The 19,570-nt window shown below is 42.6% G+C and overlaps 1 protein-coding gene across 1 annotated transcript in view; it reads left to right on the forward strand.

Moving 5' to 3' along the window:
* Positions 1-310: 310 nt before the first annotated feature.
* The window catches only part of FSHR (follicle stimulating hormone receptor), an 84,235-nt gene continuing 64,975 nt past the window's right edge, over positions 311-19,570 (forward strand). The window contains exon 1 of the mRNA XM_056357678.1: positions 311-508. Within this exon, the coding sequence (XP_056213653.1) occupies positions 357-508 (152 nt within the window). The 5' untranslated portion in view covers positions 311-356. The remainder of the gene's footprint in view (positions 509-19,570) is intronic.

Raw genomic sequence — 19,570 nt, forward strand, 5'->3', positions numbered from 1 at the left:
TGTTGTCCCTTGGTCTTACCAAACAAGACATGCAGAACAGTGTACCTGAGAAGGAAGGAACTTTTCCCAGTGCAGGTACCCAGTGGGCCAAAAGCACCCTGGTTAGTCCAGCTGGGGGCCGTGACTTCAAAGCCACTTTAAATACAGAACACTTTTGTCATGGCAAATCCATCCCTGCCCTAAGGCCACACAGGATATGGGGCTATGACCCGAAACTTCCTGAGAAGTTATCCCCCAAGAGCCACGTGGTTCATCCCAGCTTTTGGGGCGGATCTTCCATTCAGGGAGTTGGGCTGGGAGATCTCTGCACTCCTCCCTTTGAGGTGAAGGAGACAGGCACAGATGTGAAGGCAGAGATGTCTCTGGTCCTCGCCTGTCTGCTGGTTTTCCTGGTGGGCTGCTCAGGATGTCAGCACCGCGCCTGCTGCTGCGTGGGCAGGGTCTTCGTTTGTCAGGAAAGCAAGGTGGTCCAGGTTCCCCAGGACATCCCTGCCAACACCACCGAGCTGTAAGTAGGAAGAGGGAACGGTTGTCATCGGCAGCCTTGCTGCTGGCTCTCAAAACAAGCTGCTGCTTGGCAAGCCAAGGGTCGGGGTTCGTAGGGAGTCACTCGGGAGACTTACTCCAGCTGTTTGGAAAGCACAACCCCTCCTCCGACGCTCGCTTAATTACATCTTGGAGCTCCTCGCCGTTACTGTGATCACACTCATTTTAAGATCTCTGTTAAGAAAAGATATGGTATGTTATAACGCAAAGCGCAGACTAAATTTTAAACAAGCTTCCTTGGTGCTGTGACTGTAATTTGAAGCATAAAGTCTAAGCTTCCTTTACAGCTTGCTTTAGCGTTGCCGAAACGCGTAGCGCAACTTGTCTGCCCCAAACAACTTGATGAGGAGCGTTTGTGTTTGTACTTTCCAAAGCTTTGCACTTGTTTGCCAAGAAGCAACTTAATGTTTTCTTTTGGAAATCACAAAGGCATTACGGAAAGGGCTCTGATAAACATTCAGGGAGCGAGCCTCCTCTATCAGAGGAGCAGAACGGCTGCTGTTGGAGAGAGTGAACCACGTAAAGAAATCGTATTGCATTACTCGAGGAAGGGTTTTATCTGTCTTAAAACTTCTCTTTGTTTTCCATAAAGTAACGTGAGCAATACTGTATGACAGCTGTTTTCTGTGTTAGTAGCATGGGCAAGCAAACGAGCTTATGCAATGGTAACTATGTAACTGTGCAAGAGGTTGTTTACTTTTTTTTTTTTTTAAAGCAAATTATATCACCTCTTGCCTGCACCCATGACTGTCTGACATGTTTCTGCTTTAGTTCATAACTAGGAGTAGTCCTGTATAAACCCTTTGATTAGTATACAGCGGCAAGTTTGGAGGGAGGTTACGATAAAGAATAAAATGTCACTAGTTAGAAAAATATACCCTTACCCTGACTTTACACACCACAATATATCCATGGTGACTATCCCACAGTTTTCTTAGGGCAGAAGTTTTGTTTTGTTCAGGAGGAGGAGTTGTTATGCTCACTGAATAAGTAGACTGCAGTGAAAACTTGAGAAAAATGTCTGAATTAACCACAGAAGGTCAGTAAAAGTTTAAATCATTCTCACAACTAGAGGGAAAAATAATCCATCTGTGATTTAGGTCATCTAAATTCTGAGTGAACTGTGCTCCAGGCATATACTGTTAATTTTGTTTAATTTTGCTTTGATTGTTTCTTTAGATTACACAGTTAAGGTCTGCCTTCTAGGGATTAAGCAAGAACATTTTACAATTATTTCTGCAAAGAAGTAGTTTTATATTGCCAAAAAGCACCTGTTAGTCAAATGGGATTTGTTCACAGCTGATCCTTGTTAACTTTTCAAGGGTTTGTTGAGGATGCTAATTTGTGGGTTCCTCAGCACAAGTGCGTACTCTCTGAAACAGGCAGCCTGCAACGTTACTGCAACCGAAAACGGCGAAAGAATCCTTTCTCCTGGCAGTGTTGCACAAACCTTGGAGTTAGAATCTCTTGACTTGACTGTCTTCTTGCTTACACCAACTTTTTGTTCCTCAGGAGGTAATTCTGGTCCCATTCAATCAGTATGGCCCTAGGACTGATTTCAGCATGGCTTAAAAGTTTGCCCATGGAAAGGATGTAGGGTTGCTCTGAAAGTATCAAATGTCGGTGTTACTAAGCCATGTTACGTTAGGTGAAGAGCTATTAAGTGGCAGATAAACCTTAGATTTTTTCCTTCAGGGTCAAAGGTGAACTCTGGAAAGGTGCCTTCCTATGCATCTCTCCACTGAGTGCCCGGTGGGGTGATTCGGGTGACTAAACCAGACTTTACTGCTCCAGGTGCTGTTGCAAATGGACTCGGTAACAGAAAAAGCTTGCTTTGTGTTTCTTCAAAAAGCCTCAATGAGTTGAAAGGGTTTTTAAATCAGTGTAGCAACTTGAGGGTAGATGGCCATGGTGTCCAAGGACCCTGCACAGGACACAAGCAGAGACTTCTTTTTGCCAGGTACAGCTCCTGCAAGGTACTTTTTTCACTTAAGAGGTCATCCTGGGAGTGCGGGGTGCAGTCTATTTTCATTTGATGTAAAGGAGGGGGCATTCTTTAGTACATTTAGAGCTCTTCACCTTCTCTTATGTAGTCTTGATAGCTTTACTAAGCTATCCTAGAGTCTTTTCCTAGTGCCTTTTAGCTGTTGAATAATGTGCCAGTGAAAGCTTTGGAGAGATAACAGGAGCCTGATAAGCCTCAAGCACTTCCCCTGTTGCTGTGTGTTTCTGTTCCACTACAGCTGTTTCTTAAGTCAGGACAGTGGCATGTGGCAGCCAGCTCCGTTACTTGGTAGGAAGACTCAGGATAAAGGTAAAAAATAGCCCTTAACATCCATTATCTCGCTTTTTGCCATGGATTATTTAATAAATTTTTGATTTTTTTAATATTTTTTTTTGAGGGTTGACCACTGCTGCTGTGATGGGTTTCTTTGTGCTTGCTTTCTCAAAAGTAAGAGCTTACGCTCTGCAGCAAACATGAGCTCTGCAGCATGGTACAAGAGCTAGGGTTTTACTCCTGGTTGGATTAGCATCTGCTTCAGCAAGGGTGTTGCAAAGGGGAGGACTGGCAGCCTCTCAGGTGAGGGATTTCAGATTGTGTTTATCACATGGGAGCAGAGCAGGGATAAGAAACCACGGATTTTCATTACTGTTCTTGCTACCACCTCTACTTTTTCACTTACAGGCCAAAATCTCAGGAGAGGGTGGTTACAGCTTGGTCTGTTTGTCGCCACTTGCAGATTTGCAAGCGCTGTGCAGGTGGCATGCTCCGAGCGTTTGCAGGGGAGACTGTGGTCATTAGCTGTTTTGCTTTGAAATCTTTGCCTGGAAGAGGAGTTGGACAAAAGAATTTTGGGCATTTTTTTTATAGCTACCAAAATGCCTGTGAGAAATGTAGGTGGCCCTGACTTACAGCTCTCTGGAAGTAATACATGAGAAACCAGAGGCTGAAAGTTCAGGTGGGAGATGGAGGTTCATCTGTGCCAAGGTGCTATTAATAGCCTCGCAGAGAGAGGTGGGGAGCAACTCAGTAGTCAGCTAGGGCAGTTTACACCTTGAAGATTTAAAGCAGTTTTAAAACCCAGTGTCAAGCTTTGTAATCCATCCTTAGTACTAAGATTTCATTTAGGCATTAGAGGTGTCTTGATTTGAAAAAGTAACGCAAACCAAAATAACTTGTTCTCAGAATGGAAGAGATCCTTCCTAAGATTTAGCAAACTGCTTTAAGCAGAAACATATGAATATCAGCTGAGAATACAACTCCAAATTCTGGGAAAAGCTTACTCATTGTGTTACAACACCCTTCCTTGCTTTTGGCTTTCTCATCTCAGCAGTGCTTGAAATTGCTCTTGCAGTATCCCAGGGAAATAGGGAGCCCTGCCCCAGCAGCTAGCTGCAACCACCTGGGCAATAGGCGATATATCTGATTCAACAAAGTAAAGCAACAGTAGAAGGCAATTTAAGAAGGGAGGTCAAAAAGGCTGCTTGGTCCAATTCTGCTTGCAGTCCTGCAGAGTGTTGTGAGACAAGTGTTAATACCAGCATTTTACCTGCATCCTGAAACTAATGCTGGTGATAAAAAGGTATCAGGAAATCAAATTTGGTCATGTTGTATTCATTATAAAGGCAAACTGCCTCCAACTCAGTTACTTTCCTGATTTCCTCCTGCTCCTGAACTTTGCTCCCTTGATGTTTAGCCCTCCTTAGCCGCCATGGAAGTGCAGCAGCCAACAGTAGCATGTAGATGTTGACCAGTCGGTTCCTTCTGCCTGTTTTTACACTAGGGAGGCAATATAAGAAACATCTCTTGGGAATAGAAGCTCCTCAAAGAAAGCTTGCAAACTTGGGGGTGTGACTCAACTAATTAAAAGGAGTTGTCTAATGCGTTAGTGTTCCAGAGGCTTCAACGGGAGAGTGGAGCCAGTTTTAGAAAGGAATAACTGAGGTGACAAATAATTGACAACAGAGACAGTCCATCATTTGGCACCCATCTGTCAAAGCGCTAAGAGGAGACTGCAGGTAAAATAAATGAGGCCCAGGCTTAATCATGTGGTGTTTTGTATTTTAAAAACCATTCTCTGGCTTCGCTAGCCAGTGTCGCCATTGTCAGAGCCATTTAGAGGTGTGTTATATAAAGCATTTCCTCCTAAGCATCTGCAAATGAAAAACAGTGGGGTTTTTTACTTGCTCTCTGCATAGGTGTTTTTGTACAAGGATATTTATTTTAGACTATCAAGTCAAGGCTGAGTAGATGTCTGACCACTAAAACACTGGCTGCCTTGAAATAGCAAGTTCTTTGTTCTGTACTGAGTCAGATGTGCTTCCCTGCAACAAGCTGAAAATTACGTGAACAGTAGCTACAACGCTGTTACTGACAGCTGCAATTAGGAAATTTTTTTTATGCTTTCACACTTAAAGTTGAAATTACATTGAAACCTGCAAACAATTACAGTTCATGCACAGGTGTTTGTACTGGTGGACTGAGCTTAATCTAAGACAGACAGTGTGTAGAGAGGATAAAGCAAGCTAATGAAATGAAGACCCATGAAGCTTTCACGTCCCTGTGTTATGCTGGTTAATCATACAGTTAATCAATAAACCCACGTATTAGCAGAAGGGGATGGGAATATTTGTGCAGCAGAGCATATTGAGAACATCTTACTTGCCATCTAAAGTTTTTGTGTTTGTTTGGGTTTTTTTATTATTTAAAACAGCTTTGCTTCTGTTAGGGTAGAAGAAAATCTGCAGTTAGTGCTAATTTCTTCTCTTCCTGAATTTATGATCAGCTGGTACTTTGAAGCAAAAAGCTATAGAGGCTGCAGTACGATCACTGGCTATATATATATATATCGGTGGTGTGGTCCAATGCTTGTCCTGGATTCTGTATTTGACATTTTCATTGGGAGGATAAAAAGAAATAGGCAGAGCACAAGAGAGAAGAAAGAAAAGGAAGGAAGTGGCAATAAAGGATAATAAACTTTGCAGGACAGAGCCTCAGCTGGTATAAACTACCAAGCATATATCTCTGTAGAAACATCCAGTTTCCAGGGCTTCAGGAGCTTTGCAATAAGAGGAGGTATGCTGCACACAATAGGAGTTGCTTTGCAGTGTTGTACTCTGCTGGCTTACTCATGGTGCTGTGGCAGTAAACACATACACGACTTTCACCTTACTTAGAATGACTGCAGCTGATGCACCTGTGCAAGATGTGTGATCGAGCCTGAAGATGTATAGATGTGTGCATGTGTATCTGAGGTCTCCTTGAAATGAAAGCACATCCACTAAAATTTAATGGCAAGTCTGCGACTTGTTAAATCACTACGCTTTTTGCAGGGAAACAGAGTGAAAGCCAAGACTTGATGTCGTTTGCCTGAAGCATTAGGAGGTCTATGCTGAGGTCTCTGCCAGCTGATGCCCTTTTCTGGGGTCAGCTACAGAGAGATTCCACCGATGGACAAGTTCTGGCTCTTCCAGCAGCCTCTGTCTCACACACAGGCAAAAACCAGAGGGCCCGTATGCCGTCCCCACATGTCTGATACCAGGCAAAATCATTCCTGGGGCTGATCAGCTCTGTGTCCTGAAATGAAGTCTGTGTTAGACATTTTAAGTGTATTCTGCTTCAGTTTATATATATCAGCAATAGGAATCAAAGCATGCCTATTGAATGAGTTTATCATCAATGTTTTTCTCAAGTGTTTGGAAGATTAAGCTAGTCATTTGTATGTGTTACATATTCTTGTCTTGAATATGGTATCTTCATCTTTGGTGGCTCCCCATTCAAATCTTGTTTCACGTAATTATAACCTAGGTGAGTTTGACAGTAATGTTATTCATGAGATGCGAGCTGGTAAATACCCAGGTTTAGCACAGAGGCACAGCAAGAGACAGAAGCCCCTGTAAGATCAGAAATAAGTAGTTTTAAACTAATATGTGGTTAAAATGAAGAAGCTGATAACCCTAGGGGGCATTGCAAAGTAGGACGGAGGTCTATCTTTTACTTCTCCAACAAGAATGTGAATCACAAAACAGATTCACTGGTGTCAGGCAGCAGTTAATTTCCTTTGCTCCGAATGGGATGCCACGCTAAACTCTTCAACATTACAGATGATTTCCTAGCTTCCTTTACTCCCCTTACTACAGCTTCTCACAACTCATCAGTTTTTAGTGCACAGAATTAAAATGCTGTATTTTAGATTTTGTTGCCTTCTCTTTTCTAATGTTAGAATGTATTAACTTCATCCTTCATCCCACCAGGGAAGCCAAGACACTTTGGCACAGGGAATCTTACTGTTAGCCAAAGGTGACCATCACTAGCTGGGAAAGCAGAGCATAGTCAGAGCTCTAGTGAAAAGTTTTGAAGGGTGCTTTTATGAATTTGAAAGACATTAAAGTGCTTGTGTGTTTCTGTCTCCGCTGAGTTGCCACCCAATCCCTTACATAGGGAGATCAGGGTATTTATACAGACGGGGATGCAGAAAGGTGTGGGGGGTGCCTCTCCTGCCCTGACCCAGCAGGGTACGAGCTGCTCTACTGTAAGAGCCACCACCAAGCTGGGACAACTCATCTGTTATCCCTGTATCTGCATTTGTCTGTGGAGATGCTGAGCATCTCACTCAGGTTTATGAATGATAGCTTGGGAATTTGAGTTAATCATTTTCTGAATCTGGCCCTTAGCAAAGGCATATCTGCATTGCAGAGCTGAAGAATAAAGCTTTTCTGCCTCAAAACCCAGGCTATGCCTCTTTAAAAAAAAAATAATATATATATATATATATATAAAAGGCTTCTCAAATGCTTGATCTTCCTATCAGTGTTTCTGAGGTGTCACGAAGAGATCTCCAATGGAAGGTGTCTCTCAAATCTCCACATTGAATTCCTCTGGAAGAGTATCACGCACAAAATGCACGTGATATCACCCGATAAGCCAGCAGGAGAAAGTCCGTTGTGCAGCTCAGGGGTTTCTTTGAGGTGCCAAGGGGGGTCTCGTCAGGCCTGGGTGTCACAGAGAATACAGGGTATGTAGAGAGCTTAACGAGGGTGGGAGGGTGGACAGGCAGTGCCACCAGAACAGAGAACAGTCACGCAGCAGAGAGGTGCCAAGCGACTGTGCATCCCAAAGGGGGTGGCGCGTGAGCTGCCGCCGGTGTGCGTGCAGGAGGGGCGCCTGCAGAGCCAAACCGAATTATCGACCAGAGACAAATAAACAAACCTGTTAGACACCTGAGGAGCGAAAGAAATCCATGCAAAGGTCAACGTGCCTCACTCTCTTCTAACCTGATGGCATTTTAGTTAGTTCTGCTTAACTTTCCCGAGTGTCCTTGTGCAGGCAAGCTAAAAGATAATTGGGGCAGGTTCACAGCTAATTTAAATTGTCATAGCTTCATTAACTTCAGTGGAAAGAACTAAGTTCATTTTCAGTGTCTGGTGATGAGGACCTCTATCAGCTGCGTGTTGTCCATTTTGGCAGCCACTGATTGGTAATTAATGTGTGAGTGTTGGTAAACAAGATACTTTGGGCACAAAAGAGGCATTATTTTTCATAGAAGTCTATTAGTTTTACACAGCAAGGGGCAAGCACTTTAATAGGCAAAGGCACTTTTCTTTGTTTAAGATCTTGACCTTTTCAGACAAAACCTGTAAATTATTTCACACTCTGCCTGTAGTTTGATTGGACCACTCTTACTAGCAATGAAATTTAAGTCATTAAATGAAGCTTATTTCAAATTATAGGTCAGAGTCAAGCCTGGATTTCATATCAGAGTATAGAAAATTATTTTTTTCTAATTGTCTTGCGTACACTGTAATAAGGAGCCCAATTTCTGTCTTTACTCAGGTGCAGCTTCCTTGATTTTTGCGGGGTCTAGGATCAGGAAAGATTATGATTTGTTTGCTTTTGCTTAATATTTTCCTCCTAATATGCTTAGGTATTTCAGGACCTCAGCCTGGAAGGTATGGATGCTTCTTATCTCCCAGTACCTTATCAAGCCACTGAGATGCATTTGCTCCTGGTTAGCTAGAGGATAATTTACAGACTGCTATAATATGCAGAGGGAGATATGTTTCTGAGTGAAATGAAAATAGCCTTCAACCCAGCTCAAATGAACCTGTCTCTGTTTTCTATAAGCTTTCTGAGCCTCTGTCTCTGCCTGGACTAGCTAAACAATGCTGTATCCTTGACTGTAGCATATTCAGAACTTGCTATAGACAGGGCAGCCTCAATTTTAAACATATACCCACTGGGTAAGCTGCAGGCTGAAGCTTTTACATCTGCCTGCTCTCTTATCTACTCTGGAATGCGGTTACTAGTCAGCATTTTAGCATATTTGCCTGGAAATCCTCTTTTGTGAACAGCTATGGGGCGTTGCTCTGGTAATGGTCCTACTGACATAAAATTTCCCCATAGCAGATACAAAGATGTACTTTTTGATATGAATTCTTGTCCAGATACAGTCAGTTAATCAGAATTCATTTGTAAATATTTATTTGTAAGAAAACTGAGTCTTCAGTGGTTTTCCAAAAACACTGCATTCATAAACATGCAGTGGGGAAAGCTTCCAGGTTCTCAATGTTTGATTCTTTTGTTTGAGAGTGAAGCAAGGAGGGAATATACTTTCAAATGATGGTCAGCAGATTGATTGATTGATTGATTTATATAATTTATTAATTTGAGATTGTAGGGTGCAATGAAGAGCTGGGTTGACTTTGTGAAGACTGGAAAAGAAAGTGGTGCTTGTTTTCTGAGGACAGTTTCTGGCGTCCTGTATTTATGACTTGAACATAAAACTGTGGGATGCAGTGGGATATTGATAAAGCAACCTCCCCTCCCTTTCCCTTCTTTGCTTTGGTGGGATCTGGTTTTGGGGTATAGGGTGCGTGCACATGTGTGTGCACGTGCACAGGCTGTCTGGGTGTTTAACCTCTTCCTCCACCAGTTTGACTCTGGGCAAAGAACATGAGAGCGGAAAACAGTAGCACATATATATAGCTGTAACTGGTAATATAGCCAAGGCTCAGGTGGGAGAGAGCAGCAACAGAAGGAGGGACTGTCTACCTGTGCTTTTTTCCCAAAACCAGGAACATGGGATGGGAAGAAGTGATACGGAGTTACTTGGGGGTGGTTTTCTTCCCTGAAAAGGATTGTTGCATTGGCAGCCTAAGGATTATAATGGTTTTCTGTACACACCTGCTGAAAGCCTTTGAAGGGTTTTACAGTCTGTGCTATGCCTTGTGCTTAGAAATGATCCTTGTGTAACGTTCTTGCCTACCCCTGGCTTCGAGAGGTTTGGATTTCAGTGCTAACTTCAGGATAAGCTTTGATTCCTTTTTTCACATGCCCCATCACGTGATATAAAATATATTAGACTGCTGCCTTTATCAGCCCAATAAGCACTTTTGAGGAGAGAACCTTTGTGAAAGGGCATCCTATTCAATGGGAAACACTCGTGTCTGTGAGAGTCATGGATGCTCACCGAGGTGAGAACGCAGATCAGTATCCAGCAGTGGAAGCATTGGCTCTGCTGCCTTCTCCGGCATCTCCAGTCTCTCTGCAGCTGCAAGAAAGGAGCACAGACCAGCCAAATCCATTTTTTCCTTCTTGTTAACAACTGGGAAGCAATTAATTCTGAAGTGTCTTTCCTTTAAGTCCAGTCTCTCAGCAGGAATATTTATAGACATACAGAAATCTCTGAATAAGCAAGGTATAAGAGGAGCTATAAGCCCCCCTGCTATGGGAGGACAGTGGGATGATGCTAAAAAAACCCTGCCTTGTCCCCAAAGTTTTCTTTGGCCGACAGAGCTGCTATAGAAATTTTTGCTTTTCTTTCCTTTTTTTTATTTTTCTTTTTTCAAGTGGAGAGTTGTAAAAGAAGTGCAGTCTGTCAGAAAATGACAACAGAACAAGAAATGCCCCGGCAGAACAGCTCTCTCTAGGTGGAATTACTGGTTTGGGGAAATACTCACTGTATCCGAATCCCAGGGGTTGTAATTTCCTATCTGCAGTATATTGTTGCCATGGCAGATGAAGCCCAGACCTCATTCTTCAGTCCTTTGAAATCGGCTTTAGTGGCCCCTGTGAGGGAAAACCCTACAAGAAGATCTAGGGCTGGATTCCACCGGCATTCTCACACATCCTAATTGCTTGCCCAAGCAGCTCCGCTGCTTTCCAGTGGGACAGATCACAGGTGTGAAACTGCCCATCTGTACGGATCTGCAGGTTCAGGACTCGGTGCTGCTGCGGTGGATGGGAAACCACTCTAGGGAAAAATAAAACGGGTGTTGAAAGCACAAATGAAATAGGTAACCAACTGTTTAAATTTATTTAAAATTATTAGGGGAGATCTTAATTGTTTTAATGGGCCATATGGAAATGATGAGATTTTCTTAGGACTTGCAAAGTTTTCTATAAATACCAACAGACTTCCCAATATTCCTAGTAAGTGTATAAACATAATTTTATCTGTTATAGAAACAGCAGAGTTATAGGTTGTAAAGGACAAGGCATTTCCCAGGAGTACAACGTAACAAACCCGTGGTTTAGCTGGGCTATAGCCCCTTCCTTCAGGGCCATATTCACCAGACTGTACTTCTATGGGGATAGATATCTTTGTTCAAAAAAAACAAAAATAATATTACCTTTTGCACATTCATATTCCTTTCTAATAACTATTTCTCAAATCCTTTGTATAAGGCAGTACAAAGCCATAGCTATATTAGTTTTTAGTGTTCAAGTGATGCATACAGTTTTAGGGATTTTTCCCCCCAAATATATTTTTACTTACATAGTGCCTCTGCATCATCGCCTTTTCCACTTTCTTCATTTTTGCCCTTTTCTTGTGGCAGTTTCACTGCATTAGAAGAGCAGCATCTCACAGGAGTGTTACAGTCAGTAATTTAAAGACAGCTGAGGTGGAGATTCTGGTGGGCACTTCAATTATGGCCAGCTGTGTGCTCTGCTGTGGTCAGGAGGGCTGCCTAGGGAGCACTGCTTGCAAAGTTTTCACCTTTTTATGATTTTATACTATCTGTATATGTCTCCTTCACTAAAGCCTTTCATAAATACGAGTGATGCATCTACAGGATTATTTGTTTATATACGGTATTTGTGTAGCAAACAGTATTACTTTGTTTCCCTCGTTTCTGTACATGTCACCGTGTTATACCAGTGCAGCTGAGTGTACTGCAGGGGCACGCACCCCCAGAATCGTGTTGGTTTTTGAGCACTTTACCCTAGAAGTTGGAGCAGGTCCATCCAGGGTTTCACAGGAGCGCTGTACAGGCTGGACATGGAGGTGTGAGTCTCCACAAGGCGCCCGTGGAGGAGTGCTTGCCCTTGAGGGTGCCCTGGTCTGGTGCAGACAGCCTTGTACTTTCATAGCTGGTGCTGGTCTACAGCCCTGGTTTTGCAAATTTTTTTTGTCAATTGGAGGCGTGAATGTTGCCTGAAAGAAATTCTCCAGTGGCACTAGAAAACAGAGAGACTGGCTCTTTGTTCAAGGCTTTGAAAGGCTTCATTATTATTTTTTTTTTTTTCCTCTTCCATGTCAGGCTGCCAAGAGGTGGCCTTGGTTCTAGGTGTAGATTCATCTGTTCAGCGTCCTCCAGGCTGCGTGCACGTAGCAGTGGTTATCAGCTAAAATAGCGAATGAGGCAGGGGGTGCTTCAGAAGCTCCTGCTTGCTTCTCCTCGAAGATTTTCTGCATTCCTCAGAAAGCTTGTTAACCTCTGCTTTGGAGGGGTGGCAGGCTGCTATTTTTATTAGCAGCGCCTGACTTGCCAGCTACAGTACATCTTTATGATGTTCATCACACAAAGGAATTTATACATTTCTATAAAGCACTTTATGCTAGTATCTTCCTTTTATGAACAGTTTTGGGCTTCAGCCTATGTTGCGTAGAAACACTCAGGGTTTTGTTAGTCTGAACTCAACTGACATGGGTTGACTCTCGATCCTAGAAGCCCACAAGTCCCAGAAGCCTTAATCTTCAATATGATCTCAACTGCTTTCCTTAAAACATTCCAAAGAAGGAAAAAGGTGCCCCTAGACTATACAGAGGTCTAAATTTCACCTACACCATCAAGTATAGGAGTTCCCCCAGTTGGAAAGTCACTTTCCGGCATCAGAATCTGTATGTCAGCAGCTGCTCTAACAGAACCCAGTGATGATTCTTCCTTTGCTAGCCTACCTAACGGCAAGCTTCTAAGTTATTCTTGGCTGGTATGGTCATCTGAATGTTCTTCCCTTCTGTTGATCTTATTGAAGAGGTGATGATGGAAAATACTTTCTGGAAAAAAAACAGTGTCAAACCAATCAGTAACCATTCCCTGCTCTCTCGATGCTGAAATAGCAATGCTCACTGTGTCAGAGGCTACTTCTGCCAGATAAAGGGATAATCAGCTGAAACATCTGCCTGTTTCATAGGATTACCCTTGGGTGAAGGAGGTTGGAAAATGAAAAAGCATACACAAAGGCAGACAATATGTTGTTTGTGGCTTCTATACTTTCATTGCATGCTATTTCCTCTTCTGTAAGTCATTATATGGGTACTAAATACTATTGTGGTGAATAATAGTAACGGTAACACTTATACAAACTGCAACTTTTGCCAAAAGCAGCATAAAATATCCTTTTAAACGCTGCAGACTTATAAACAAAGCCCTAGGAAGTAAACATCCTTTACTACTGTAAAACTCAGAGCAAATGTTCATTTTCTCATTGCCAAAAGCATGCCTTAATCTGCGAAAGTGAGCGAGAATGACCGCTATCATGCCTAGTCTTTGAACAATCTATTTGCAGGAATAGATATGGATGTTACATTAAAGAAAAAAAAAAATGTGGTTGGCTAGCAAGAGGAAATAATCAAAAGGGCTGAAATAACAAGCACTACATCAAACCCAACAGGTCAAGCGGTATAAATTAGTGGCATATTTTCTCGACAAAGTAATCGACTACAAAATTCATGTATTCTCTCATTTTTTGCAAGGCCAACTCACCCTTAAAACTTAAGAGACCTTTTGCCATGTAAAAACAGAGCAAAAAAATAGGAGCTGCTGCAAAGAAGCTGCAATTAGAGTGATGTACAGTAGTGATGCAGACCTTTGAAATGAATCTGAGGGAAAAGAATGATTCTGGAAGGGTATGTGTGAAACTTTGCAATGACATTTCAGGTTTGGTGGTGACGCTGACTGTCACTTTTGCTGGCCTTATAGCAAAACCAAACATGGTTAACCAAGCCTCTTGCAGCAAATTCTATCAGCTAGATAAGATGTGCAGCACTCAATGTACAGTACATTGGCTGATTGTGGATGTCGCTAGAGAAGAATGTGAGGCCGGTTCACTACTTTATTACAAGCTTTGATCGGGACGATTCCATCTCTACGCAAAAAGATTATCAGTGCGTCACTGATTGCTTAACCTCTGTTCCCATTGTGCAGGCTTATGCATGCAATGAAAGGTCTATCCAACACATGTTGAAAAATCAGTGGAAGAATTCCTATTGATTCCCATTAGATTTTGCCATAATATTGGCCCCCGTCTTTCACTGCATTGCTTTAGCACTTGGTCATCAGTGCTGAAGTGTTAACTAACAGAAGCCAAGGAGCCACGGCAATGTTTTTCTCATATGAGTCATGAATAGATGTGTGTATAAAATGGGAGCATTAGACAAAGTCAAGTTCTTATACAATTTATACCTCTCTAATTATCTTCTGTCACAGCAAGTTATCATTGTTTTTAATTAAGCAAATGTCCTTAGCCTGGCAAGATGTGCTGCTTCATGCTTTATCCCTGCTGGAAATGTTTATTTCTATTTTGAAATTTTAATATGAAATATCAAGGAGGTGGAAGGCGAGCGGAGGTTTCAAGCACGCTGACATCCAGTACTGTATATTATGTTTCCCCAAGTCTCTCTTCAAGGTGAGCAGTCAAGATAAGCCAATGATCTGCAGCCCACCTAATTTGTTTCTCCATCATTTTCTTAAGTTGTCTTACGTGCAATAATCATTATAGTGTAAAGTGACACTGCTGGGAAAATCAATTCTTCCTCACTGAATAGAAAATAACTCACGCTATACTTGAATCATAATTGGTAGTTTGTTTATTTGGTCGACTTGCAGTTAACCACCGAGTACTTCGGCCAGGAAAGTTCTACATCTTCTGGCAAAGGCGCTGTTTGCTACAAAAGATTATGAAATCTACTTCTGATTGAAATGTACTAAAACCCACTTATGGATCTACGCTGAATTTTGTCAGATGTTCGATAGTGTGTCCTTGAAGATTAAAAAGTGTCTGAATATTTATTAGCAAGATGGAAGGCTATTCCTGATAGTCTTTGAACCATGCTCATCACTGGAGCAGGTGAACGACTTTCAGTAGTATATCTGTCATATATTCTATTATTATAAGATTATTATTCCCCTTTTGCTGTTTATCTATAACTCAGCCACAACAATGAAAAAGATTGTTATGTGTTATACGGGGGCACAAAGCCCATGTAACTGATGCCAGTTTTTCTACCTGCGGATGGATCAGAGTTAGCAGAGGTCATCAGTGTCGTGCATTGTTCTCACACCTCTAGCGTGCCATGTGGGGTGCCAAAAACTTCTACAGTTGTACAGTGTTTGATGAAATAAATTCAGGGCTCGTAGTTTGTACTTGGCTTAATTTTGACAAGAAAGTTTTATTGGAGGAGGGGAATTTTTATTTTTTTTTTTTAAGTGTTTTAGTTTCCTCTGCAGCACTTGTGCTCCAGAGTTGGTGCTTGGAGTGTTTGGGATAAAACCCCTGGGACGAAAGGGGAGTTTATGGTGATGTCCTGGGGATGAACAGTACAAGCCCTCTAATTCAGACCCAGGGCTGGTGATCTGTGGCTCAACTAAGACTGGAAAAGACATTTGGAGCTGCAATATGCTTTTTGTGGGTTTTGTTTTTGCGGGAAGAGGCAGCTATTAATCAAAACAAGCTCATCTGAGGTAGGATCATCCCCCTATCACCCCAAGTAAGGAGGCATGTAGGTGGCATGTGGGGTAGCAGGCACGGCTGTGCGCTGTACCCTTCTGTTGTCACGATGGATCTGGAGACCAGCTCTTGCTGTGAGCACCAATGCAGCTGTGTGCCCAGGTGAAGCCCTTTGTGTGCCCTTTGGGGGGGAATAAAAAAAAAAAGAAAAAAAAAAAAACCAACCAAAAAACCAACCCAAACCACAAAGAGGAAAATAAGGTGCCTGTGTACAAATGCCCCCTCCCACTGCCAAAAACCTGACTGCAGTTAATGACATCCCCCTCACTCCCCTCCACCGGATAATCCTTGAATGACTCTCTGGAGTAGAGAGAACTCCTGAATGCTGTCCCATGCCCTTTCCTAACCTAATATGTGGAAAAACACTTTTCCAGTGATTTGACCAAGAATGTCTTCACTTGAGCATTAAATCCTATATATAATGCAGGATACTTTGTGCTTGTTTGTCCATTTATAGTACTGTCCTCCCTGTAAATTCCTACATTCATCTTCAGGGCTAAGAATACGTTTCCTGATTTAAATATTAATTTATTTTTTTCCCTTCTGGGGCAGGAAAAGAAAGGGAGGCTGTGTTTGCGTTTGGATACCCAGGAGCATTTTCAGGCTCTGTATCCAACTCCATGTACAGCTGTTCTGGGAGAGATACTGAAAAGCTGCAAGTGGATTCTTGTGCCACCTTATCTCGTTCAGACACGAGAAGACACCCCTTGGCTTATAACGATAAGCTACAGCCTTGATCGATTTGATCTGTGCTTTTGTCCTTCTTAATAATTTGAGCTATTGATTCTATTTATTAAAACTAATTTAAAAAACACAAGCCCCGAGTGCTCTGCTGTTCCAGATCAGGCTGCTCTGGGCAGTCTGATCTGAAGCTAATCCATTCACTGCTGATTTATTTTCACTGTTTTCAAGCAGAGTTCTGTTCTGTGATTCATTTGGTTGGTGGTTTTGGTTTTTTTTCTTTCCCTGTTTCCCTCTGAGAAAAGAGACATTTGATTTCACACCTCCAGTGAGAGCAGGGAGGTCTAGATTCCTTTTTCTGATACATGAATTGAGCCCAGGAAAGTTTACCTGGCTCATATTCATGCAGGTTTTGCTCAGATGGAGCCCACTGTGTATTGTTCTCTATTGTCTTAAATCAAAGCCCTATCTTTATGCTGGAAAAGAAATCCAAGTGTTTGCTTAAATGCCCTCATCCAGCTGTCCTGGAGTTAATGGGATTCACTGTGTTCCTGAATTAAGGACCAACAGAGGAAATCCTTTCCCTGCTTCCTGGGAAGCACAGGTTTTTCTAAGGGCTGGGGGATAGTTCTCTGAAAATAAATACCTTTATTCAGACTTTGAGAAATCAAACAAAGCCCTTACTTTTGAAAACAGATAAAAAATAAAGCCTTAAGGATCCAGGCACCTTTTAGCACCGAGCTGGATTTGAGTCTCTGGCCAAGGATCAGCATTTAGTGACTTAGTGGTACTTATTTACTGTCAGTGCATTTTGCTGGTGATGCTGTTGTAGCCTTCTTTCCCTTAGTTTAACACACTTTAAATCTTCTACTTACCAATTCTTCAGCTGGTTAAAAGTTCTCTGGGTGTCCTGCTTGCACAGGGACTGCGTGTTGTGTGGACTGCATCTCTGAGTTTGCTGTTGTAACGCATTCTTTCCACAGTAAAAAAAAAAAAAACAACCTTATAGTCTATTTCTAATTTATCATGAGGTCTGCTTGGTCATCCTCACGGTCTAAAGCCTGTCATTTCTCCTGCAATATGCCATAACTATCAGCTGGAATCAATCAGACAAAACATAAGGCTAGATATTCGCATGAAGAAAACAGGGTAATAGCCTTGGAAGTCTTGGTCTGCTTTTAAAAACATTACACTTCAGGATCAATATGGACACTGAAAGATGGAGTCAATATTACTGAATATTCCTTGGTAGGTAAGAAATGCCTTGTGTAGTGAAGGAGGAAGGTAGCTTTGTTTTGACTTGAGAGCCACAGGTAGAGTATTGATTAGATTCTTGCTGCAACCAACATAAGAAAGCAAAGCCCCTCAGCTTGTTTGTGATGCAGTCTTGCCCCAGAGCTTCACAGGGGGGTTGTATAGCCCACAGAGGATCTCCTGTGAGTGGTCACAGCTCAAATTTGGCCCATCGGCACCAACAAGGGCATGCTGGATCCTCTTTTCACAACCCCCCGCCTTGCTCCCAGGCAAGCGTACAGCCCAGCAGAGGCAGATGACCATCAGTTTTTCCTCTGTAGAAAGGCTGGTCCTGCTTTGCCTGCCCTCCCCCTGCAACATAAGCCATGGCTATGGTAGGGCGGAACAGGTCTCTTGCCTACAACAGGGATTCTTAAAAACTGCTAAAGGTAGAGTAAGATTAGGGCAAGCATTTAAGATGCATTGCCACAATACACCTCCAGCCTCCCACTATTTCCAGCCCAGGGGATTGCCTGAAATTCTTGTTTGTTTGGTAACCCTGATTTATCTCCCCTCAAATTACTTGTACATTCTACCCGTGAGCCCACATCAGCTTCTTGCACCCAGGCAAGCTGCGTGAAGGAGCTTTGACAGTTCATGTGCACCGCCTGGTCCTCTTGCTTGCTCTGAGTCTAGCTGCCGCAGGCCTCACCTCTAAGTTTTTGCAATGGAAGAGCTGATAAAGCATCAGTCCTTGCCCACCGTGTCCAAGACATTTTGGAGATGTCCAGCATCCCTTTAAGCTTTCCACACCAAAAAGTCCTACCCAAACTGGTTATTCCTCTTATGAAAGCCATATCATGTCTTTGATCAGCCTTATTGCCCTCCTCTTTGCCTTTCCCAACACTTATGTACCGTTTTTGAGATGACAGGGTTCAGAACTGCAACAAAACCCGTAAGCATTTAGAGTACTATAAGCCCAAGTCTGCTTTATAGTGCATCTCCCAAAGTAGGAGTGGGGAGGGCGGAAAGGGACATTTTGCAGTGGCAGTGCATTTCCCTTGATTTTACAAAGATTATCAAAATGGCTAAGGAAAAGAATTTGTGGAGAGCTGAAACATTCTTTTAATATTTTTATTATTAAATAATGTTGAAGTGCTCTTTTGCCTTTTTTTTTTTTAAAAAAAAAAACAAACAAAAAACAAACAACACCCACTTCTTGTAGAGTCAATTCTCTGCAATGAAATAGGAGTCTGAGTGCAGAGCACTGAAAATGTTGCCACAATTCAGTCTTACTCTTTGGTCTTCTTGCAAAGGGATGGGACTAATCCCTGAATTTTTTTAACCTAAGGCACAACACTTCTGCAATGTACAAAAACCTGCGCTGGCTGTAAATATGAAAGAATACTTCAATGCTTCAATCTAGGCAGAGATGGCCTGTTTCAGAGTGCCAGAATTGGTGGTGTTTGCGTGTGCTGCCCTGGGTATGTCTCCCCGTGTTGGCAGAGCTGCCCCAGGCTGGCGGCAGTGCAGGTTCTTGGCTGCTCTGATGTGTATCCCAGCAGACAGCTGTGTACCTCTGCAGCTCTGCCTGGCTCAGGGCCGTCTTGAGGAGTGATACCTTGATAGTCAACACTCATCACACTTTTGCTTTCATGTATTTATTTATCCATTTCTTCTTGAACGTCCACCATCCGCAGTGTCCTGTAGCAAGGAGTTGCATCGTTGGGCTACTTGCTGCGTGAAGACTGAACTCCTTCTGCTTTGCGATTCTTCTCACCCAGCCCTTGTCTTACTACCTTGATCATCGTGCATGTTTGTCACCTTGCTCCTGACTCCCAGATTGCTTATAACTACGGTATGCAAGCCCCGTGGGGTGCCATGCATGACCTGCCCTCACTCAGATGACTGCTACATCTATCCTTGTTTCTTCCAGTCAGATTTTATCCAATTTTACGTGAGCAGATGCTTATCACAGTCATTTAGAGAGCTGATGGAAAGGTGTGTAGAAAGGGGACAGATGTCTAGGTTTCATCTGCTGATGTTAGATGTTGCAAAGGTTATATTTTCCCAGGCATAACCACTAAGCTCTTTCTT

Source organism: Falco biarmicus, chromosome 12 (genome assembly GCF_023638135.1).
Source record: "Falco biarmicus isolate bFalBia1 chromosome 12, bFalBia1.pri, whole genome shotgun sequence".
In the NCBI taxonomy this organism is placed as follows: Eukaryota; Metazoa; Chordata; class Aves; order Falconiformes; family Falconidae; genus Falco; species Falco biarmicus.